General features: G+C 36.9%; 4 protein-coding genes across 9 annotated transcripts; 1 reads left to right on the plus strand and 3 right to left on the minus strand.

Annotated features, from left to right (window-relative positions):
- The first annotated feature begins 1,041 nt into the window (after positions 1–1,041).
- On the plus strand, positions 1,042–6,996 carry LOC118036631 (uncharacterized). The gene is made up of 14 exons (XM_035042390.2): positions 1,042–1,182; positions 1,539–1,817; positions 1,916–1,997; positions 2,133–2,236; positions 3,280–3,406; positions 3,484–3,578; positions 3,744–3,867; positions 4,377–4,457; positions 4,705–4,803; positions 4,888–5,070; positions 5,700–5,840; positions 5,927–5,983; positions 6,119–6,256; positions 6,654–6,996. The coding sequence occupies exons 2-14, from the start codon at positions 1,777–1,779 to the stop codon at positions 6,885–6,887; spliced, it is 1,506 nt and encodes a 501-aa protein (XP_034898281.1). The 5' UTR covers positions 1,042–1,182; positions 1,539–1,776; the 3' UTR covers positions 6,888–6,996.
- A 192-nt stretch (positions 6,997–7,188) lies between these two features.
- LOC118036632 (myb family transcription factor PHL7) lies at positions 7,189–11,878 on the minus strand. 5 transcript variants are annotated; one of them, XM_035042392.2, is made up of 7 exons: positions 11,361–11,878; positions 9,688–9,918; positions 8,905–8,981; positions 8,759–8,801; positions 8,573–8,630; positions 8,257–8,326; positions 7,189–7,895 (listed from the first exon to the last, which is right to left on the minus strand). In XM_035042392.2, the coding sequence occupies exons 2-7, from the start codon at positions 9,905–9,907 to the stop codon at positions 7,356–7,358; spliced, it is 1,008 nt and encodes a 335-aa protein (XP_034898283.1). In that variant the 5' UTR covers positions 9,908–9,918; positions 11,361–11,878; the 3' UTR covers positions 7,189–7,355. The 5 variants fall into 5 exon arrangements, with proteins under 5 accessions (XP_034898283.1, XP_034898284.1, XP_034898285.1 ...); XM_035042393.2 differs by having other exon boundaries at positions 8,573–8,621; positions 11,361–11,877; XM_035042394.2 differs by having other exon boundaries at positions 9,688–9,834; positions 11,361–11,875.
- An 816-nt stretch (positions 11,879–12,694) lies between these two features.
- LOC118036633 (protein PHR1-LIKE 3) lies at positions 12,695–15,278 on the minus strand. 2 transcript variants are annotated; one of them, XM_035042398.2, is made up of 6 exons: positions 14,915–15,274; positions 14,353–14,429; positions 14,205–14,259; positions 13,896–13,974; positions 13,739–13,808; positions 12,695–13,383 (listed from the first exon to the last, which is right to left on the minus strand). In XM_035042398.2, exons 1-6 carry the CDS (start codon positions 15,114–15,116, stop codon positions 12,922–12,924), a joined length of 945 nt encoding a protein of 314 aa, XP_034898289.1. In that variant the 5' UTR covers positions 15,117–15,274; the 3' UTR covers positions 12,695–12,921. The 2 variants fall into 2 exon arrangements, with proteins under 2 accessions (XP_034898289.1, XP_034898290.1); XM_035042399.2 differs by having other exon boundaries at positions 12,953–13,478; positions 14,915–15,278.
- A 4,056-nt stretch (positions 15,279–19,334) lies between these two features.
- On the minus strand, positions 19,335–23,639 carry LOC118036630 (E3 ubiquitin-protein ligase WAV3). The gene is made up of 3 exons (XM_035042386.2): positions 22,839–23,639; positions 22,339–22,482; positions 19,335–21,346 (listed from the first exon to the last, which is right to left on the minus strand). The coding sequence occupies exons 1-3, from the start codon at positions 22,974–22,976 to the stop codon at positions 20,009–20,011; spliced, it is 1,620 nt and encodes a 539-aa protein (XP_034898277.1). The 5' UTR covers positions 22,977–23,639; the 3' UTR covers positions 19,335–20,008.

A 23,639-nucleotide genomic window follows, 5' to 3' on the forward strand; every position in this document is an offset into this window, starting at 1 on the left:
TTCGTATATAATGCAACTAATCTGATTCCCTCATAAATGGGGATGCCAAACCTTGAAATGATAGGAGAGCACCGTTAGTTGTTAGCATAGGGAAGACCTTGGCGAGCTTTGGTACCTTGAATCATCTCTTTCTCATGGGTGCCAACACAAAGTGATGGTGATCGCAGGTTGAGGTTCTTTGACTTGCGTTTACATTAGTATTACATAAAATTTGTGTCTTCATAATTTCCTTCTCCACTTGACCAAACTAAATGCCAGTTAGAGGAGGTAAGCTGAATTTGGGGACCATCTAGGAAGTAGGAAAAACATGACAACTATTTGATGAAACGTAACATTGGAGTCACTTGGCTGGTTTAACTGGAGAGGACCAATTGATCATAAAACCTATGCTTTAGTTTTTAGCTTGGATTGGAATTTGGATTACTTGTGAAGGGCAACGAGGCTGGTTCTGTATAGATGGGGAATTCCCTTTTCAATTCAATCCCATTATTGCCCCTTACATGCTCGACTATTTTTTATTTTTTTTTTTTTTTCCCAATCCATGTTGAGATGTATAGATTTCCTGTTCAAAAGCTCGGGAGTTTGTTGTTTTCTTTATTATATTTCTTTTTTTAAACAACAACAACAACACACATGCTGCAGTGTTGATACATCGGATTGGGAAAAAAAAAAAAAAAAAAAAGGTGGAAGGAAGGTCATGTGAATGGACAGTAGGGGTGCTCGTGATTCAGTTAGCTGTACAAGTAGAAATCAAATCTAAGCACTACATAAGAACACGCTCATCTCCTAGGAGGAAGAGCCTTGTTAAAGGTAAAAAGGGCAGGACGGAGACACACGCAGACACCCATTGATACATACATGGGTCGATGTAAGTAAAAATCCAAGTAAATGTAATAAAGATTTGGACTTTCCCTCACTCTCTATCTCTTTTATTATTTATTTATTATCATTATTGTTCCTTGAATAATGCAAATGGATGAATATAACACAGGTACTTATGGTGTATAAAATAAAAGTTAAAAAAAAAAAGGGGAAGAAGAGGAAGAAGAAACATCCAATCAAACAAAAAGAGAAGAAAGTGATTTGGTAAGCTGTGCCTTTCTGTCCTCTCCTCTCTCTTACACTCTTCCACCCCCAGTTTCCGGCAACGACCCAACCACAACCCTTACAGCGAGCAACGAGGTCAAAAAACTTCCTCCTCCTCCTCTTCTTCTTTGGCTTTCATTAGTCTACATTTTTGTCATTAAAGAACGACAACTCTCTCTCTCTCTCTCTCTTTGAGGTCTTAAGGAAACCATTTTCACAAAGATTTTATTTTGTTTCAACTTTTACGTGGTCAAGTTTCTTTTTTTAGAATAATTCACAAATGGCTGTTTGTTGTTTGAGGTCTTTAATGTTCTAAGATCTGATTATTTTTTTTCGTTCTCCTTTGCAAGCATGATAGATTGGCTTAGCTAGTTGAGGAATTGAGATTCGAATTTTCCTTCCTCTTGAGATCCCCTGATAAATTTTACCTTTCCTTTTCCTTTTGCTTTCAGGCAATCACAGACATGGTCACATTCTCTTACTCTAAATAAAAAAAAAGAAAAAAGAAAAAAGAAAAAAAGAAATCCCTGAAAACTGGTATGAGGTGAATTAGACAAGTAAATGGGTGGTTGACTTGAGCTTCTCTTCATCGCTCACTCACTGGTTTTGTCTCAAGTTTGTTCCATTTTTTTGGAGGGAAGGATATACTTTTGGATATGCCCAATTGGAAACCAAGTTTAGTTCTATGATATGATTGATCAGTTCATCAATTTTGTAATTCGCCCTCCCAGGTACCCTCATTTTCACAGCTATTTCTGTTTACCTTTTTCTTTAATCAAGATATGCTTCTTTTTTAATATTTGGTTCATCTCCATATATTCTTGTACAGGGCGGATTACAACCCAGATCAGTATTTATGGGAGAACGATTTCACTCTTGCTGGTAGAGCATACAAGAGACAAGACTTGGAGGCAAGCATGGGCATTATCAGTTCACACAAATATTCACTCCTATCTTTCCTAGTTACTGCCTTTTATGCCTTGCTTTTCCTCAACGATGGTTCTATTTTCTAAGCCTGATGGCTTTGTGTTTTTGCTTGCTTTCAGCTTACCAATGCAAGGGGTCATACCTTGCGATGCAGTCATTACTTGCCTTCGCCTTTACCTGCAGATACTCACCTTCCTTGCGTTATATACTGTCATGGAAACAGGTAGGCAAAAATCATTCTGACTGTTCCATGTAATTTTGCTTCTATGTAGTCTGGCCACTCAACTTAAGTAAGCCTTAGTACCAAACTATTAAGGTAGACTGCATAAATCTTCTCCTTTGTTTCTTCATATTCTTTTTATGGTCAAAATCCCAAAACAAGCTGCAACAACCTTTAAGAAAAGAATTCTAGCTAAATAGGAAGTTTACAAGTTAAAAGGAAATAAATAACAAAATTCATGCAGTCTCTGTTGACCAGTATTGTGGTGCCTTCTCGAACTCCGATTGACCTGAAATTTTAACCTAAGGTAAAACAACATGCTAGGAGACTCCACATAAAATTTTAGTCCAATCCAACGGTCGGATTGAGAATTATGACTGTTGCTGTAAGACTAGATAGTTGTACAATTTACGTCAAAATCCGAATTTGACCTTGCCTGAATCGTATCATTATTGCTACTCAGTTCTATAGTAACATACTTTTAACTTGAAAGTCTGGTTTTACAATAAGGCCATGTTGGCTCTCTTCCCCACAATCAAATCCATTGACTTTATTCACTTCCTCATCGAAGACCTGGAATTTCATGTCCCAAAACTAATCCCAATCTCTCCAGCTAACTTCATTACCCGCACCTCTCCACTAAAAAATGGGGAACTGCTTTCTATTGCTCATATTCAGGCATTAATGTGGCTTCTTATTTTCTGGGACCACACAGCACCTTAGCCTATTTTTCACTACTTCTGGACTCTGATGCAATGCACCACTAGGTTTCTGTGATATCATTTGCATCCATATGATTAAAGTGGTTTTGCACTTGCTGTCATTATACTAAAAGTCTTCTCCTTTATCCTGTTTTGGGATTAATGTGCTCAATTTGACACAACAACAAAGCCAGCATGGGCTATGTTATAATATCTATATCTGCAGTGAAATGTACTGTGTTGACAGTGAATTGTGTTTCCTTATCCTTTCCCTGAATTAGTAGTTGTTAGATAGTGTTCAAGGGTGGAAAACTTACTCATTTACCAACTTGCACAACAATGCAGTGGATGTAGAGCAGATGCAAATGAGGCTGCTGTAATTCTTCTTCCATCAAATATCACTGTTTTTGCTCTTGATTTTTCGGGTTCTGGCTTATCTGATGGTGATTATGTGAGCCTTGGTTGGCATGAGGTACGTCCCTGCTTTATTATGTTCATATGTAACTTGGCCTCCATCATTTTTTGCATGCTCCTTTGCCCCTGTGACAGAGAGATGACCTCAAAGTAGTGGTCTCGTATCTAAGAAGCAACAAACAAATATCACGTATAGGCCTCTGGGGACGATCCATGGGTGCAGTCACTAGGTACTGTTTTATTTTTATGTTTACTGGATCACCTTCTTGATGTCTTGAGAGTGTCAGATTAAAAAAAAAATTAAAGAAAAAGTAGAGGACAAAACTGAGATGCGAAATACCTTTTTAAGGACTCCTAACACAGCTGATAAGTGGTTTTTCTGTGATATTATTCAGCCTTCTTTATGGAGCAGAAGATCCATCTATAGCTGGGATGGTTCTGGATAGTGCCTTTGCAAATTTATTTGATCTAATGATGGAACTTGTTGATGTGTACAAAATCAGGCTTCCAAAATTTACAGTATGGATCTGTCTCTCTATCTTTTGTTTTGCCCCTTACTGTTGGAAGCTCTAGCCACTCTTGGTACACCAATACTTTTTATATATTGTTTTGTTTGGTTTTGTCAATTGTTCTTTCTGTTACTTTTGCAATTTATTGGTGTTAGTATTGTATTTTGCATTTCCTATTGAATTGGATAACTGTATGTAGCATCTTCACCGACCAATCTTGAAATTAAAAAATTGTCTGCATACTGCATGCAACCATGTAACTGACTAGGCTCCCAGGCCTTGGGAGTTTTTTACTGTTATTTTCCTTACCCATTGAAGTATTTGTATCTGTGTCTTCGAGGATTTCTCCAGTGTGGTTGTAGGAATTTTTTGGGGTTTGGATGTTGTTAATTTCATCTTTGTTGATCACATATAACCAATCAAGAAATATGAAGTTAGTTGGAGTTTCAAAACATAATTTTTCTCCCTTTATGTCCGGCTTATACAATTGCAACTTTTTACACTTTCTGTTACAATCAGGTTAAGATGGCTGTACAGTACATGCGACGAGTGATTCAGAAGAAGGCAAAATTTGATATTATGGATCTTAACTGCCTAAAGGTATGTCTCTGTTTCTTAGATTGTTAAATGTTGTGTTCATACCACCCCGCTATAGCTCTTATAGTATCCCCACCAGAAAAAAAAGCATAATTGTTTTAGATTGTACATGGCTTCTTTCCATTCAGGAGTGTTATTTTTGTTTATTTCTATGTTATGAACTCAATACACCCATTTTTATTAATATGCTGAATGCTTTGTTTCTTATATGATGAAATGAAAAGATATTAATGTCTTTTGATTCTCACAGGCAGCACCCAAAACATTCATTCCTGCTCTATTTGGGCATGCTAGCGAGGACAAATTCATTCAACCCCACCATGCTGACCTCATCTTTAACTCCTATGCAGTAATTATCATTCTAAAGTTGTCATTCTTTGCAAACCATATTGACTCATCTTCGACAAATTAACTAAGTTTCCATCTTTTGCAGGGGGATAAAAACATTATAAAATTTGATGGGGACCACAACTCTTCTCGACCACAGTTTTATTATGATTCAGTTTCCATTTTCTTCTTCAACATCCTTCACCCTCCTCAAACTTCAGCTTCTTCAAATAAGCTTGAGAGATATTACGATTTGGGTGATTTGAAAGTCAGTGCTGGCATGGATGAGGTGATCTCCATATCTAGCTATTGTGAACAATTTAAACATGAACTACAGATCAGTTGGTGATTTTGGTAGTTAGCAAGCCTAAGACCTTTGCTATCTCTTTCTTTTTCTGTTGTCTGCACCAATTTCTTTAACATATCTGTGCTTCTTAGAATCTCTGTCTAATTAAGCATCTTGACTTTTGCTCCATTACGCTAGCTTGCTACCGAGAGGCCATTATGGTAGCTTGAAATTTAGCAAGCTGGGTGTCGCATCCATTGGGTGGCTGTCCATTATACCTGTAATTCTATCAATTTTATTTTAATATTTATTTATGGTTTTTTGTTATCCGATAAATATGCAAAATCTGTTGGTATTTATTCATTTTGTGAGATCTCTTGCAAATATCAAGACACATCATGACCATAGTCAATAATGTCTGACAACTGTTTAGTCAACATAAGTGCTTTGCGTGAAAATGAAAACTCATTATGCTTGTACTGTTATATCATTACTTTAAAACTACCCATGACAACTACTTGAGAGCTGGCAATGCATCTACTGCCCAAAAGGATTGGAAAAATGATAGTGCTCCTTTACACCAGCATGATGAATGATAACTTACAGCCTTTTCCCTTTTTTCTTCTTCTTAGAGCCTCTTATATGAGATAATCACAGGCCTACGTTCAGCCTGTACCGATGTTGCAAGTTCTTCTTCTGTTCCTCCTAGCATTCCAACCAAGAAACCTGTGAGCGAACTTCTCTATGAAATTGCACCGTTTGCTAATATAGTGGTATCTACCTTCTCTATTGTGCATAATTAATCTTTTCCTTATTATTTATTTTGTGTTAAATGTATGTTATTTTGTCAATGATTCAGGATTCTGTGGCTAACGAAAATGCTGGGCCTTGCAGCGATGAGCCATCAAATTTGCAGGTGATCTCATTCAACAGAAACTTGAACACTAAAAACTGGGTTGTAGTTTAACAGAAACCCTTGCTGGAGAACTACTGTTGTTTTTTGAGATTTTTAACTGATCTTTGACTGGATGTGGGATATATGATTCTACAGGGAAAGTCAAATGGCCAGAGTGAGGACTGTTGCTCATATACAAGCTCTAATAGAGAGAGTTGGGGAAGATGCTCATCCCTGGGAGGCAGTGATGAAGAATATCCTTCTGAATGCAGAGCTGTGGACAATAGCCATGAGGTCGCGTCTCTTTCTCTTTCATGTTTTTCCCTGGGTCTTACCATTGGTTCATTTCAACACCAACTTGCGCCCTCCCATTTCACCTCTTTTCCTTGTTTGTATATGCTGAGTAATTTTATTATGAAAAAAAAACATGAAGAATGGCTGTCATTTCAGTTGATCTGGCCTAGTGTAGTTCAAAGGTTTCCATTTGTTGATCAAAAGCCTGGGCACCTTGTACTCACTCAAACACCACCCCTCCCTACTGGGGGAAAAAACGTGGATATTTGTTATGTATCTGTTAAAAAAACTGAGAACCACTGTAAGATTGATGCATTTAATGCCAGCTACATAATTTGCTGATCTCCATAATATAGCGCTAAGAAAGGCATCCTTAACATTTTCTTTTTGTATTTAGATGACTCTAAAGGCATTTGCAACACCTCTAAGAAGCATACAACAAAAATCTCCAGACCCAGCAAAGGAGGAGGAGGAGGAGGAGGAGGAGGAGAAGAAGAAGAAGAAGAAGAAAGCTCTCACAGTGCCGAAGAAGCTCAAGGGTGAGAAGTTTGAAAAGCTTGAGGCTTTCAGCAAGCGTCTACGACATTGCATTCTAAGGAGGGGAAACCACCAAAGGCATTGTTCTTCATGACAGCTTCTGTACCATAGAAACATGTTCATAATCCACCTCCAAGTTTGAATTGTTATGCTTTTCATCTGCACCACTTTTTTAGTTAGTAGGCATTGATTTTCTCCTCTGATATCTTGGGGCGATCTGGCCCTCTTTTTATCTTTACAATCTTGATGGCGTGGAAAGTTGTTGAATGTTGAGGATCAAAAAGGTGAATTTGGATAAACAGGAGTCTTTGTCATTCATCGTAGAAGCTGAAGCAGAGCTGGCTTGTGACCATTTGCTTCATGACTGCAATCGTTAGCAAGGCTATTGCAGTTACTTAACCAAATTCACCCTCATTTATATTGCTTTTCGTTTAGCTGAACCTAATCATGTCCAAACATCTACCATCAATTTGTTTGACCGGATTAAAAATACGTTTAAAATTACATAGACAAGGCAAAGTGAAAGGATTCAACAAGGGTACACATCATGCAGCCAGTAAAACTAAAGGTCGCTGCCTAAGACCTCCGATTGATCTTCGTTTCCCATTGATAACCCGGATGAAGGATCGAATTGCTCTCTGGTCAAGAAGGCAGAGTGCGGTTGTGGATAGGAATTTAAGCTCGACTCCAGTATCTGGTGTGTAAGAACCATCTCTGGTTTGCCAAATGCTACACCCATGCTTACCATTTGCTTCTTCAGCGACCTCTCACCTCTAGGGCTCTCTGCTGGGGAACCAGTATTGCAACGTGAATCTGGTGTTAATGGCTCGTGCTGAGAGGAGAATGATTCATCAATCGAAAGGCTCTTTGTTGGGGCACATTCCTTGGCAACCTTGTCTTGGAGGGGTGATTCAGAAGTTGGGGCAGGGGTTGCTGGGTCTGTTTTGTTGTCAGATTCTGGGCAGTTGTCACCTGAAACTGGGGCAGAGACCCCTGAACCAGGCACATCTTCAAGAACTCCACTCAATCGTTGTTGTTCTTCAATTATCTTCTTCAAATACTTCCCTTGGGCTTCTATGCGTAATTGTAGCTGTCTCTGCACCTGTTATGTTCAAAACAAACAGAAATTGCATGCTGGTAAGAATAGGGTTGGGCATAAACCTTTGATTACACTGTGAAGTTAGACCTTACATTAGAACCAGGGACTAATGTGCATAGAAAAGTTTCCACACACGTAGGTGCAGCAAAATATTGAAGTTTCAAAGTTAAATAAACAAGATCGTAAGAATTGGTATCTTGCTATGATTTCCATGTTCCAAAAACATCAATGGACTTGGGTTATTTCTTTTTCCTCACTCAAGCAGGAGTTTAAAAGCCTAAGTTGGTGATAAAAGATCATAATGATGAGAGAAAAAATTATAATAAATGAACTAATTGGATGCCTAGTAGCAAGGAAAACATGCCTCCAATTGCTCATGTAGACGCTTTTGCACCTCCATCTGCAGCTTGAGTGCTTCTGTAATTTGCATTCCACTGCAAACAAGAATCCCCAAATAGCTCAAGCCCATTTTCTAAATGATTCAAAACAAATTACAAAATATACTACTTGTGCGTCTTGCCTTTGAGGCCAAGGTGTCCAAGTGTTTTATACGATATGGAGCAAAACCAAATTCTTCAGTCTAGAGTGTCCAAAAGATATCCACAACACATGATTCTTTGAATAAAATGATTTTGAATAACAAAAAGAAAGCAGAGAAGAGATGAGAGAGTTCCACTTACGATGAACCATCCGAATTGGAAAGAACATCCCCTGTTTCCTTCTTGTCCACTTTTTTCCCTTGCATTACCATTGTCATTTGAATCAGAAACAATATTTTTTACACAAGGATATGTTAAACAATGCACAGCTAGTGTGGTGTGCATGAGCAACTAAGCACATAAACAGCAGAGATCAGATGGGCTTACCATCGGAGGAGGAGTCAGGAAGGTATTTTGCAAGTCGATATTTCTGGACACATCAGGAGATCATAGTCATTAAAATATATTAAACAAAATAATCAAAGAAAAGGGTATTTGAAGTTTCGAATAGGATGAGAATGGAGTTTATATGCCTGTAAATGGCTTTTAACATGGTAAATTGTTAAGCCTTGCACACCCATGACTCTGAGAACACCTTTAGGTGTAGCCCCTGGAGAGAGAGGTAAAAGAATTCAAAAACAAAAAAAGTAATTATTCAACACCTTATTTGTTAAATAAATTTACGAAATGTTTTGAACATCAGATCTGCATTTCCATGCAGTTATATTGAGTTATAAGTCTCAGTTGGGTTCTCACACAATTAAATACCCAAATTTCCTACTTCAGACGGAATTTTAATCAAATGAGAGCACTATGACAAGTGATTGAGTATCCATTTTGTTCATAAGCTAATGTACACAAATAAGGGCCTTATTTTTTTATTTTATTTTTTTACAATATATGATCAACTGTATGCAAAATCTGTGAGTAGCTTTGGTTATCCAAAAGCATTGCAACACTAAAACTGCATCTCTTTCTAGAAGAGGAGGGAACTTTTTCTTTTATCTGGCAAATGCCTCTCTTTTTATTTGCCCCCCTTCCATCAGTCAAAATGGTAAAAGATGACAAAATGCTTAACAAACTATCCAATGACAACTAAAAATTCTCTTCAAACAACCAACCTGTCAACTACATGCATGAGACGCCTAAGAGTTGCATGGAGAAAAAAAAAAAAAACTTCACTGATTTAAGCTCTTTTGAAGCTTTATAAAGGATATATTTGAAAAAATTAGATGAATGGAGTTTAAAAAATAACAAAAAAAAAAAATCAAAGTTAGAAATAAAAGACCAGCCAGGTGGATGTTGATGAGACTTACGATCTGGCCCACCAAGCTGAGCCACAGCATCAACAAAGCGTTCGTGAAGCTCATGAGTCCAACGCAATCGTTGCTTTGAGGCAAGATTAGGATTGTTGTTGAGACTGTTCCCTCCACTGATGGGATCCATTGTCATAGCTTCACAATCTAAATGTTGATCATTAACTAATGAGTTTTTATGTGGGAAACTTGAACTAGGAACACTCTCCAGCTGATACATATGTCATTCATCTATAACCACAAAACTCAGTAGGTAAGACAAAGGAATGAGAAAAGTAGTATCATCTCCCTATTTGAGTATAGCTTGCATTTGGAAAAACAATGACACTTAAGAAGATAAAATATCCATCTAGAGTGAAGCAGAGGAAGCATGGTTGAAGTTTTATAAACAGGAATGCCATGGAGGAAAACATGGTTGCATGGAGGGTGCATTCTTATTATTAACCAAAGTCATGAACTTTTATAACAACCAAAAAAAAGATTATTATACGTATCCAGCATGCTAATTTTTAACAAGGGACCATATCCTAAGGCTCGGAGATCTTTTCCTTCCATTAAATCTCCGCCATGAAGTGAAAACCAAAACCCTGATATTTGGCAAAACTTTACTCCCTTGCACTCCTTTTAAATGAATAGGGAATTTAGAAACAGAGCTGGCCACAAGAAGTACTAAGGTCCTGGCGATAGTCCAGAAAATCACTAGTTTAACCACTTGGCATATCAATGGTGCTTGGATACAAGCATGTGCAGCATTAATTTATTTATAATATCTATATTCCACACCCTAAACCTTAAAGATGCTAAATCACTCAAGAAAGAGTTGAACTTTTATTTGGTAATTCAGGTTGTTGAAAACTAAGTTAGATAGAAAAGGGAGTAATTGGGAGTACAACTGATCCTCAATAATATCTCTGCTTGCATTTCCTACAATGTTCTTTCCTTGGGCGAGTAAGGTGATGTGGAGAAAAACTGCAGCTAATGGATTTGAAGGTTGGAAGTTAAAACACGAGAAGCGACCAAAATAAAAGACATGACTAAGATGTTGTTGTGGTAGCCTAACAGAAGCAGGTGTTTTGGATTGTCTGTTTGTTAGTCATAAAATAAAAGACGGTCGTTACGGGATAATCATATCATAGGAAACATTTACTGCTGCTGCTGCTGCTAGTATTGAGTTTTTTTAAAAAAATAAAAAATCAAAAGAACTTGTAACAAAGAAAAAAATCAAGGGAACAGTGAAGAAGCAAGGTAACCTAACTAATTGAAAGATAAGCCGATGCAGTCGGTGTCATATCATGATATACAGTAAATCAGTAAGAGTGTGTGCCTGTATTTGTAAATGACAATAAATAACATAGCAATTAGCGATTAAGCAACTAACTGACTGACTGACAAACAATTGATGTAAGAAATCTGAAATAACAATGTCTCCAAAACTGAAGTGGAGCCTGGAGGAGGAATATTAGAAGCAGAAACAATTTAGGAATTTGTAGTAATTAGGGTTTGTTTCTTTTATTACAGAGAGAGAGTAAGTATATAATTAGCAATCGAGAGTGATGAGGAGAAGACCGAGATGTACGCGAGGCAATTTTAAGGAATAGAGTCAAGAAGGAGAGATTGGGAACTGGAATATACAAGGAAAAGGAGGATGAGAAGGCAGGGAGAGAGGGACCTACCCAGATCCATATCTCTATTGCTGGACTCTGTTAGTCCATCCCATATGCCGTTGATGCTGATCTTGCAAGATTTTGGAGGAGGAGCTGCTGCTGCTGCTTTCCCTAATCCTAATATTGATGGTTGATCGATTGATTGTAGAATCTATGAGTGATAATAATAATAATAATAATAATAATATCTAATCTCTCTTTCGCGCTGTTAATTAACAGCGCTGCTTGATAGATGGATAAAGAAAGAGACGGATTGGGAAGAGGGTTTTTTTTTTTTTTTTTTGAGAGAGAGAGAGGGGGGGGAGAGTTGGAAATGCTTGACCCAAATGACCACCACACAGTCACACGATTGTTTTCTTTTCTTTTACTTTCTTTCTTCTCCTCTAGCCTTTCCCTTCTTCTTCTTCTTCTTCCTCCTCCTTTTCTTTTCTTTTCTTTTTAAGAAAAATAAATAAGTTGTGCTTGAGAACCCTCGACCTCAACTGAATTTGAGCCTTCAAACCCCATCATCCAGAATCGTTTGTCCATAATAGTAAATTATTAATATATAGATGACAAATCCACACGAGCCGGCGGACGGACCGGCCCCATAAAGCACACAAAACGCACTGTTTTACTCCCACCACCAGAATAAATAAACCGAAACATGGAGGGTAATATTTATTTATTATGGGATGGCGTTAGGGTGGGCCGCGGCCACTAGGTCTTTATTTTTTTATTTTATTTTGGGGGTGTTAATGAAGGGCAAAGTTGTTATTAACTGGTACCCATCATGTTTGATAAATACAATACATGACAGCGAAGCATAGGATTGGAAATGCGAGTGAGGACAACCGGCCTTCTCACGGAATCTTCATTGCATATTCCGTTTTTCTCTCCCCTTTAAAAATGAGGGAATGGATATTCCGTCAAATTCTCTCCCTCTTCTTTATTCCCTTCATGGATGAGGATGACTGTTGTGTGCTTGGCTCTTCTTCTTCTCCCAAAACTTTCCTTGCCTGACCGTACGCCCCCTCTTTTTATTTTACTTGTATTCCCATATCCAGTCTCTTTTAATACCCTATCCATTACTCCTCTTTCTAATTAAGCCCCTCGTATGACCATCCATCTCAAGACAAGATCTTTTGATCTTCCATGGCTTGCATTAATCGCATTCCTGTAACCAAGTCATCTTTTTCCTGAATAGCAAGTCATCTTTCACGGCTACAGATAGCTGCTTTCATTCCCATTCCACGCATCGTTTATATCAAGTCAAGTCATCGGAACAGTTTTTTTCTTTCTTTCGAGTGAGGAGACTGTGTTTTTACGAGGAGATGATGAATTATATATAGTGACAATACTAGTTTAACGTAACTAGTAGGCAATTTAATCAGCAAAAGTGTGCGAGTGATTGGCAAGAAATTGCATAATCCTGTTAATGATTCACAATTTGAATTTACACTTGCGAAACAAGCCATCTCCACCACATATTTCTGCCTGTCGACTTGTCCACATGACCGGATCTGCATTCATTCGCTTGGCCGAACAGGAGAATCTTACTTAATCACATAAGATGATAATCCCGGGATTTTCAATTCCATATTCCATACAGAGAGGCGCCATAGGAATTGACTTGGGTCGCATTAACTTCTGCATTTCCCATTCTTGTTTCACCCCAGATCAAAGACGTTGCTGACTCCAAGCTCAGCATCCCTTTCTTCCCTCCAGCTGGAGATCCTTCCAAATTCAAACCTCCAGGACTCTCGTTAGAAGTCAGGCAGCTTTCGGTAGAACAATCAGCCCCTTGGTGATGAAGACCAGGCAGTACATCCTCTGGACCATGCACTTCAGCCACCTCAGAGGTCTGTAAGGAGTAAAAGCCAAGTGGATCAAGAGAGGCAATTCTAGTTGTCTTGGTTCCCACCCCCTTCTGGCTATCTGTATCAATAACTGCAGCACCAATAAATTGATCAGCAAGCATCTTACAAGCTCTCTCGAGCATGGCCAGATATCTTCGTTCTGCATCCAGGCGAATATGCAAATGCTTCTCAGCCTGCATAATAACATATGAAGATCAACCAGCTGGTGCATAGAGCCCCTCAGTAAAAGAGGTGTAGAGCCAGATGTAAAGTCCACTTGAAATAGTTCCTAATAGAATGATAATGAAAAATTCTTTATCAACTGCCAATTAGTTACCATTTTGTGCATATGGTGAAAATGAATGAAACTTGTCACGAGCTAAATAAAGATAGAAGAGTTCTTGATTATTATCAATTATATTTCAAGCTCGGCGAACAAAAACCCACTTCCAAACACTCACTACCAACATCCATTTCCAGAAAAAAAACAAAAAAAGTATGATAACAGAAACACAAGGCTAATTTCTCATACAGGGGAAGAAACTTTACCTCCACTTGTAGATGCAATTTGCTTTGCACTTCCATTTGTGCGCGTAATGCCTCTTTGACTTCATAACCTCTAAAAACAAACATTCTCTTAAGATAATTCAGGAAACTCAAGAATTTACTGCCCATCACTAGCTTTTAGTGAAGAAGAAATTCTTACTCATTCACATCAGAAGCTGTCATATTCAGAGAAGAGTTGCCAGTACAAGGGCTTTCTAAGAGATACGAGCCAGATAATCCTTCCATAGGCAAAAGGGGAGAAGTTAGTTTATGCTTTAAGATGGACATCAGGGAGATCATGATAGAAAATTTCTTCCCTCAGCAGATATGCATTATAGAGAAAATGTGAGAGGGAGAGAGAGACAGCATCAAAATTATTATTAAGAAGAAAAAAAAATCCATGCAAAAATATAACTTTAGTTAAATTGATAGATAACAGGAAAATTCAGCAAATCATAACAGGACCTACCATCTTTGAATGTGTCGCTCATATCCTTCCCCGATTGCTTACCCAGTCTATATTTCTGCAGATTTCACAGAAAGAAACGTTATACTAGAGCATCAAAATTAGGTCCATAAAAGATCAATTTTGACCAAAAGGGAATGGGAATGAAAACCTGAAGGTGGCTCTTTAAATGAAAGAGGGTCAATCCCTTGACATTCATTGTACGCAAGATAGCCTTTGGGGTGGCTTCTGCAAATCATTGGAGTGCATGTTGTTGTTATTAATAATACAAAAAATAACAGGATGAGATGATCCATGGGAGGTTTCTACAATCTACATATAAATAAAGAATTACTAATCAGGTTTAGTACAGTAGCAAATAAAGATGGAGGATTTAGTCCAAGTTTTCAAAAAGCAAGCACCTTTTCTCTCTATTTTTCTCTAGATGAGTGCTAATACAAAAGAGAATGGTATTGTTGGGGCCTGGGGAATCATTATCCGACACAAATCAACTAGTTCTACTACAACTAATAACAATAATAATAATAATAATAATATGAGGTCTAAATAAACCTTATGCCCTAAAACAAAACAAAAAAATCATCAAGAAATGTAAAAGAAGCAATATTCCTTTATCGAACAGATGGCATCCAGGTTAGGTTTGGTAGAAATAGAAATGAATAGTTAAGCAAAAGGAGAGAAGAAATGAGAAGAAAAGGAAGAAGAAGACAAACTGTTGGGACCGCCGAGCTGAGAGACAGCGTCAACGAAGCGTTGGTGAAGATCGGCAGTCCAACGGAGGCGAGGCTTGGGATCGGAAGTCAACACAACTTGGGCTCCTCCTTGCATTCCTAATCCAATTCCAATTCCTGATTGGTTTTGATGCATTTCTTCCATAATCATCCCTCCGATTCCAACCCCCCTGCTCTCCAACATAATTATCTCTCTCTCTCTCTCGCTCTTTTTGGTTTCTAATCTAGGGCACAGAGTAGTTGTTAAATTGCAGTAAGAGTCCCGAAACCCAGTTCCCCAACCTCCACAGACACAACCATTCCTTTATAATACTGTCTTGTCCTGTCATCTACTAATAACCACAACTGCTTGTTCATGTATAATATATAAAACAACTAGTTAATTGTACCGTGATTTGTAATGGGTTAATATTAATTTTTTAAAAAATAAAAAGTAATATAAAAAATATTTTAATAGTATTGTTAAAACTAATCAAGTGAATAAATTTTATAACAACAGCTATGTCATACTCAAGTTTATACATAACCCAAGTTTATTTGGGTCTTTCGTACATGTATGATCAAGTTTACTTGTCAACACTGAAAGTAAACTTTTACATGAATTAAAAATAATATGGATGGAAAAAGAGAAATGAGATAATTAATGTACAAATTTAAATAAATTAAATTGATAAGGGTTTTTTTATTAAAAAAAAAAAGAAAAAGAATTATAATCAAATGGTAAAAGAGAGAAAAGAATTGGTCAAAATATAACTAAAAGAAAATAAAACTATAAATACCTCATACTTTTCGTGTGGTCGGTTGCACAATATAAAAAAAAAGAGTGGAGATTTCAAATTTTTCTCCATCAAAATTGAGGGAAAAACATCAAAATTTTTAAGACTGTATAAACTTTAAACTACTAAGTAGAGAGAATATTTATTAATAAAAGAATTAACAAGGAAACAAGTGAAGAAATTGTGAGGAGAAGAGGAGAAGAGGGTTGGCTACATGCAAGGAAGGAAAAGCTAAAAATCTTCAACCAAATTTAAGTTAAAATTCAAACTTTTCTCATGGTAAAGACACTAAACTTAATTGTGAAAACCAATTTGAAATTTGATTAGAAATTATGCACTAATTTTATATTTTATAAATTAGGATTTTTAAGTGAAAATTTTAATAATTGCAGAATTTATTAGGATGAAGTTAATTAAACTACTATAAATTTTTTTAAACATGAAAATCATGCAAAATTACCAAAGAAAAACTAATGACCAATGGACATGAGTGGTCGGCCATGTGAGGGTTGAATGAGAGAAAAAAAAATTTGAATTTGTACTTGATAAACCTTGTGATATGCATTATGATGTGAACAATGAGTAAATAAGACAAATCATTTCATAGAAAGGAAAAGGGGGACCTTTAGTCCCCTTAGACCAAGTTCGATCAAGAATAGATTGAGGGGAGGGAGGAATAGTTTTGGCATGTTATATGGTAATAATGTATGAATTAGTTGCAGTAGGAAGCTTTCTAATAGAAAAACCATGAAAACTTGATAATAGAAGACTGTGAGTCAAATGTGTGTGTTATGTGAGGTGGAAACAAAATTATTAACCACGGGTATAGCTTATGGTTCGGCTTAGGAGGAGTCGCGAAGTGTAGGAAAAACATAGGAATGGGTGTCTTGAGAGAAAATGAGAAAATAGAGATAAGGACTCAGGCCTAAAAATGATACAATTCAAAGAATGGTTCTTTATAGAAGTTATAGTTAGGGGTGTTAGCTTTTCAATAAATCCTACCTCACTTAATTTGAAGCTCTATAACTCCAGATATAGGTAAATATCTTAGGAGAGGTTGAGTTGTCACCTTTGTTGGCATATTCGACCAATCGACAGAACAGGAAAACTTAGTTCCGTTAGGGGCAGAATGAAACTTCTTTCACTTAGAAAATGTGTGGTGTCGTGTCATAGGGTTCAAAGGAAATAAGTCATATTCAAAACTGAATTGGTGATGATAATTATAATTTAATAAAGAACAATGATCTAAAAGGAGAAACATAAATATAAATGAAACAATTGTTAAAAAGAAGTCAACATTGTCATTGTTGTTGTTGTGAAAAATGTAATGAAGTAAGAAATTATATGGTATAACTATGGATTCAGGAGGGGCACAACAATAATGAAGAGCCGAGTTTCTGCAGCAGGTAAGTGTTCTACACCCATATCTTTTTTAAATATACATAATTATAAAAGCTGTTTAATTTTTGGATTTTATATATAAATGTTGCCAAAAGGGAAGCATCTAATGAAATGAATGAAAAATGAAAACATACTTGATTAACTATTCTAGTGGGGAATAATTAATTATACCAATGGGTTCCATTGATATCAACATTTCCTTAGATTCAATTAGTTAGTTCCGAGAATAAGAGGCTAATTATGTAGTAAGGTTTATTAAAATCGGTATGATTATCCCGGAACATGGAGAATATTAAACTTGATTAACTATTCTAGGTTAGGAATAGTTAATAATATCGATGAGCTACATTAATATCGGCATTTTCATGCAACTTAATTAACTATTCCTGGTATGAAAGCTAATGATATCAAGGGTTCTTGATATTGACAATTCTGTGGATATTTCAAAGTATTGTTGGAACTTGATTAACTATTACAAATTAGAAATAGTTAATGATATTAAAAGGTTGTATTAATATCGACATTCATGATAAATTTAATTAGTCGGTCTCGATGAGGGAGACTAATGATACTAATAAAACTCATTAGTACCGGCATTGCCATCCCAAGGTTTTAGGAAGAAGAAGAAGAAGAAAAATATATGATTAGCTATCTAGTGAAAGATGGTTAATGATATCAATAAATTGGTATCGACACTTTCTTGAAGGAATTGTCCTTCAGTATAAATACGTGATATTGGTTGGAGATTGAGAATGGAATGGGAAACGTTAGTCAATTCATGAGAAATAAATCTTAAAAAGAACAATGCAATAATTGTAGTGAAATATAAATGAATATTAGACTTGAATAAATTGCTTAATTACCTTTATTAATAGTGTTTTTCATAATATTTATATTTCATTGTTATATTTGTTCCAGGTTCGTCATACTCACGACATGAATGATTTTCAAATCTTTCCATCCTTTAGTTATCTAGCTTTAGGTGAATACTTATGTAATTTGTATTTTAAAAAATTATTATGACTTGAATTGTATTAATATCTTTTAAATTGAATGTATAAATTTAAATTTTATTTTCATGTATTTATAATCTACATATATATGTGTTTACTTATTTAGTGTCATTTAATACTTCATGTCTATTATATTAATGATTGAGAGATTACGATTTCATTGATGTTGATTGTTGGAATTGAGATCAGGCCGTGATTGAATAATGATTAAAAGAAGTGCAACAAATTGTTGTCGATAACTTGGAACTTCTCAGTATAGGGGAGATTTTGTTGAAATTTCGATAAAAGTTTTGGAGAACCCTTGTATGAATTTTATTTTTAAAAATTTTACCATGTTTTTCCTTAAATTATGATTGGTGTGTTGTTTTGGTAACTAAAATGTTACATTAACTTTGGGTTTTTTTATGTTCTTTTATTAAATTGATATTTTTAACTTCACCCTTCAATATTAGGTTATTGGACCTTGAGTTTTATGGGTTTTTTTTTAAAAAAAATTGTGGGGTTATCCCAGTCTCATATCTTGGGTCACAGATTAGTCAAATTAATCCGGTTTGATTCAGATTTTTTTCATGTTTTTTTTTTAAATTGATTTTTTTTTTAATTTCATCTTTCATTATTTAGTTTGCTTGAGAGGTATCATCCATTATATTAATCAATTATTTTTTGTGTGCTTATCATGATCTTATAACTGGACCGTGAATTTGACATATTATCTCGAGTCATGTTTTTTTTCTTGTTTTAAATTTATTATTTTTTTTTTCAATTTGTCCTTCAATGTTTACTTTGCTAGTAATTAAGCTTTAAATTTATTTTATTTTTATTTTTACAAGGTGTTAACGATCACATTCAAATCTCTTTTTGTTATCCAATAAGATCGTTGAGATCTTTTAAGAATATATAGAAAGTATCTTTTTTATAATATTAACAAGCATTCATTTTTTTTTCATCAACCTTTGTCTTTTTTATTGTAGTTAGATTTTTTATATATTCATATTATTAAATTAAATGATTTTATTTAATTCATTCAAATGAATGACCCAAACTCTTTTTAAAACACTATAGTCACCAATTATTTTTTTTAACATTAGAAACGACACAGATGTGAGCCACATGTCATTTCATTAAAAAATAATTATGTATAGCTGCCAACTGCTATTTAGTATTCTAGTTTTATCTACTGTTTATCAGGTTTTTATGTTCTTTGAATAAAAAATTGATCATATGGTGATTTAATACTCTCCAACAATAATATAGAAATCAGATTCTCCATCGATGAAACTTCATAACATGACCCTTGTTCTTATTAATTTATAAGCCTACTATTCTCTTGGAGGCCGCAGCACGAGTCTTCAGAAATTTTGGCTTTGACAGCTGTAATTGGAAGGAAGGAAGTAAATGATTTTATTAATCTCCACGTCATGAATTCAATGGATACGATGGCAAATGCATGTTTTCTTAATGCTGAAGACTCTCCCCGCCTCCTCCATCTGTTCAAGGTGTCTTGAGTAAGATCTCATCATCATATCTTGCTCTCTGCCTCTTGCTTGCATCACTCTCTGTTTTCCTTCTTGAGGGGAGATCACATGTTTATATATGAAATCTTTCTATTTATCTCTGGGCAGCTAAAGTAGTGAAAAATTGCAATGGAGATGTGAATGACTCAAAGCACCAGGTATGATTTTTTTTTTTTTTTTTTTTTTTTTTTTTACAGATCGACTCCGATTTTAAATTTTCTAAAGCACTCTCGTTTGAACAATTTTTTTTTTCTTTTTCCCGCAGTCTAAGCACGGCTACTCGGTCAAACTATCAGGCGGCTCACAGAAAATCTCTGAAATCCCCCGTTGATATGGTTGACATGTTACTGTAAAGTTCTGGTGTTGCTTGGCTCAAATCCTATAGCCATGCAAATGCTTAGCCCATCTTCTAGCCATGTAAGGATCATGGTAATCCCAACTCTCAACACTACTACTCCTTCCACCAAGGATACTGCTGGAGTCCCTCCCTACTACAGCTTCCCCGTCATCTTCATTTGCTTCCCTTTTATCCCGTAGAGCCACCGCAGTTTCTCCTGTTCTGTTGAATTCCTCAACTCCGCCATCAATGTAGCTATATCCTACACAAACATATCCCGACTCGCCCACTTCCAAGACAATTCTCCTTTCTTCGCCGCCCCGTAGCTCTCCAAGCCTTATGATCCTGGCTTCATCCCCTATCCTCAATTGGACATCTCTAATCACACCTCCAAGCAGTCTGGCCAAGAACTCTTCAAACTCATGCATGACGAACCCATTTGAAGTGCCAAAGCCAAATCCCACGTGAAACCGATGGATGGGAATAGGAACTTGCAAATTGATAGCATTGTACGATCTCGTTGGACTATCAGAGAGATGTAAGATAGTAGACTGTGGATTCTTGTGTGCACGGTCCTCGAGAATTTTTATCCCTTTTTTGAGACCTTCAATCGGGTCTGCTTGCCCCATATAGAAAAGGCGGTCAATGACCTGTAAGGCTGTTCGCTTACCATAGGATGTCATGCGTCTAAGGGGGAAGACACGGGCTGCAGCTGAAGAGTAAGTCACAATAGCCAAACGATCAATGGGTCGGAGAGAGAAAACCACTAATGCCATCGATTGCTTGAGAAGCCTCAGATGTGGTCCATTGGGGCTTGCAACCAGAACCATATCCGTTGGTCGTTGATTTGCCAACCTTACTGAGAGATAGGCAGCAGTTGTTCTCCTATTTGATGAGGAGGTGCATGCATAAGAAGCTGGTGGGTGTGAAAGCAATGATGAGCTTGTTAAGTTGTAGTGATGCTGGTAATGTTGTGTGCGAGGATGATGAAAGATTGTCAATGGGATTGGCACTAGGGAGAAGTCTAGACGGGGATGATTGGAAGTCTGATCTGGTTCTATGGGGTCATCGTCATCATAACGGGCAGAGCGTAGGAAAGAACGTCTATGGACGCGGAAGTTTGCAATGGAATCATCTAGGATTTGGAAAATGGGATCGGCGTGGTTGCAGGAAAGGGAACAGGGCATATTTAGGTTGCGGGGGAGCTGCGTCCAATGAGCACGGCAGATGGGGCAGGTGACACTGCCATGGCGGACATTGGATGAGATGCAGGCAAAGTGGAACGCATGAGAGCACTGCGCTGTGAATATGGCCTGCCCCGGGCTGTTGCCTGTGCTATAACTTAGGGGATCAAGACATATTGCGCACAAGTTCTGCCACATCACATCAATAACTTAACAGGTTAGCTAAAACAAATCCATGAGCATGCCCTGGCAGGAGTTTGAAGTGAGAGACACATTATGAAAAATGACATTTGATCTTGATCTCGAAGACATAAAAACATATTCCTCTAAAGAAAAAAAATAAAATTTCCCAGAAAAAAAACCACTAAGAAATTAGACATCTCAAATTCAGTCTGCTGTTAGTGCAGTCTCAAGAGTAGATTAAAAGAACAAGTTATCAAGGATATTGTTCGATTCACAAGCTACAATTGTACTAATCCTTTCCTTTTTATAGAACTATATATGATGATGATTCTTATACCCTGAAAGGTAAAATTTGACTTGGAGAGCAACCTGTTGGCCAAAACTCATGACGGGGGCGCGCCCCTTATTTTTGTTGCCTTCATGAGAAGGATGATTGGTTGTGGTTATTAGAGAGTGAAATGAGAATTAATATAATTGATATGACGGGGAGTTGTTTGGATCATCTACAAACATAAAAAGGTTAAGTATGAAAGGGGAGGGTGCACTAATTGAAAGAAGAAGAAAAATGGTAAGAAATCATGTGGTGGTGATAATGCACATTGCCTGAAGGTAGATGAGACGGGACCTTAACTAACAGTAGGTGGAATAGGGCTTCATTTGTAATGAGAAGTTGGGATGTGCAAAGCAAATATTCAGAATCACAAGCTTTTTTGTAGAATAAATTTCCCTCGAAAATCATACCAAGTGTATTATTACTAGTGAACAGTGTCAAAAAAAAAAAGAGGAAAAAAGGACGGCCTAGAGAAGAGAATTGTCTGTCGCTGTGGGCAAGTGTGAAATGAAGCAGAGCACAAATAAACAGATGAGATTAGCCACGAGAGCAGTCAAACTTTGGATTCCAAGAGTAGATGCAAGCAACGGCCATAGCAAGGTAGATTAAGACATCAAGTTAAGCACTCTCAAAAGCAAAGAGAAGACAAAAAACATGGTTTGCCTACCTTAGAAGCCACGTTGTTGTTTTTTGTATTGCTAATGATGGTGTTGGATTCTTCTTCTTCTTCATCATCATCTTCCCCTTCCCCTTCCCCTAAGAAGCTATTCTTTGTCCTTGTGGGAAACATTGCCAGATTAGAATCCGAGATCTGTAAATTTCACTCGCAGGTATTAGCTGGCTTCTTAATTAATTACAATCCCCTTCCATTAATTAAATTTATCTTGTTATATATATATATATGCAAATTAACTGCACAAGGATGGCTTTTTGAGGAGAAATTAAAAGGGACCCTTGTCGTCATAAATCATTGTATATAATATATCGATCTTAATTATAAGATTTTATCCCAAAATCCTAAAGAGAATTAAGGAAAAAACAAGGAGTCTTGTAAATTTGGGAGTTTTGGAGAAGGGGGGGGGGGGGAGCGCATTGATGATTTATGGATTAACTAGGAAGAGAATCTTCTCTTCCCAGGAGAAAATTAGGGAATGAGGAGTTACTTACATTGATGGAGGTGGAATGAATGGAAACAGAGGGATCCGCAGGAGCAGCTGGCTCTCTGGAGGAGAAGGAGGCGCATGCAGCCACTACCATTTTCTTAGCAGCCCTTTTCAGCTTGGATGACGCTGCTCCTACTCCCATCTTTCTTTCTTTCAAATGCTCTATGCTATGCCACACTGAGAGTTGACAAGGATCCGAAGAGGAACGAGCTACGAATATATGGATATGAGGGGAGGCAACTAGTCTTAATGTAATCTTAGTGGCATACAAAGGCTGAAAAGGGGCAGACAAGCCCTGCCAAATTCTGCAGTTTCTTCAGCAGCTTGTGTTGCTTTCTCTCACACGCTCTCTCATATTTGTTTTCAGCTCTCTCTCACCCTTCCCTCCTTCCAGGCAAGCCAAGTACTCCCCCATTTTTATACTAACCCCACCACCTTTGCTTTAAAGTATGTACTGACCCCTTTGCTTTTCTTTTATCTGTTTTCCCTCCCTCCCCTAACGTTCTCTACCTTGACCGCTCTCAAGAGAAAAAAAGAAAGAAGGAGACATTCTTTACCTTTTTCTTTACATCCTCATTTATCATATTGTTTTTCCTCCTTGTCAATGGAAAAAAAAAAAAAAAACCCAGCGCCGGTGACATGTTCTTTCCTTCTTTTATTAGCTCATGAGTGTATAAATCAGATGGTGGACTGGCTAGCAGCAAGTGCTGCTGCTGCTAGACCTCCCCTGAAAGAGAGATGACCTAATCTTTAATCGTTGTGAAAGGGATGACACAAGTTTACCGATTCAAAACCCCGTCTGCTA

The sequence above is a fragment of the Populus alba genome, chromosome 16, assembly GCF_005239225.2.
Source record: "Populus alba chromosome 16, ASM523922v2, whole genome shotgun sequence".
Classification (NCBI taxonomy): domain Eukaryota; kingdom Viridiplantae; phylum Streptophyta; class Magnoliopsida; order Malpighiales; family Salicaceae; genus Populus; species Populus alba.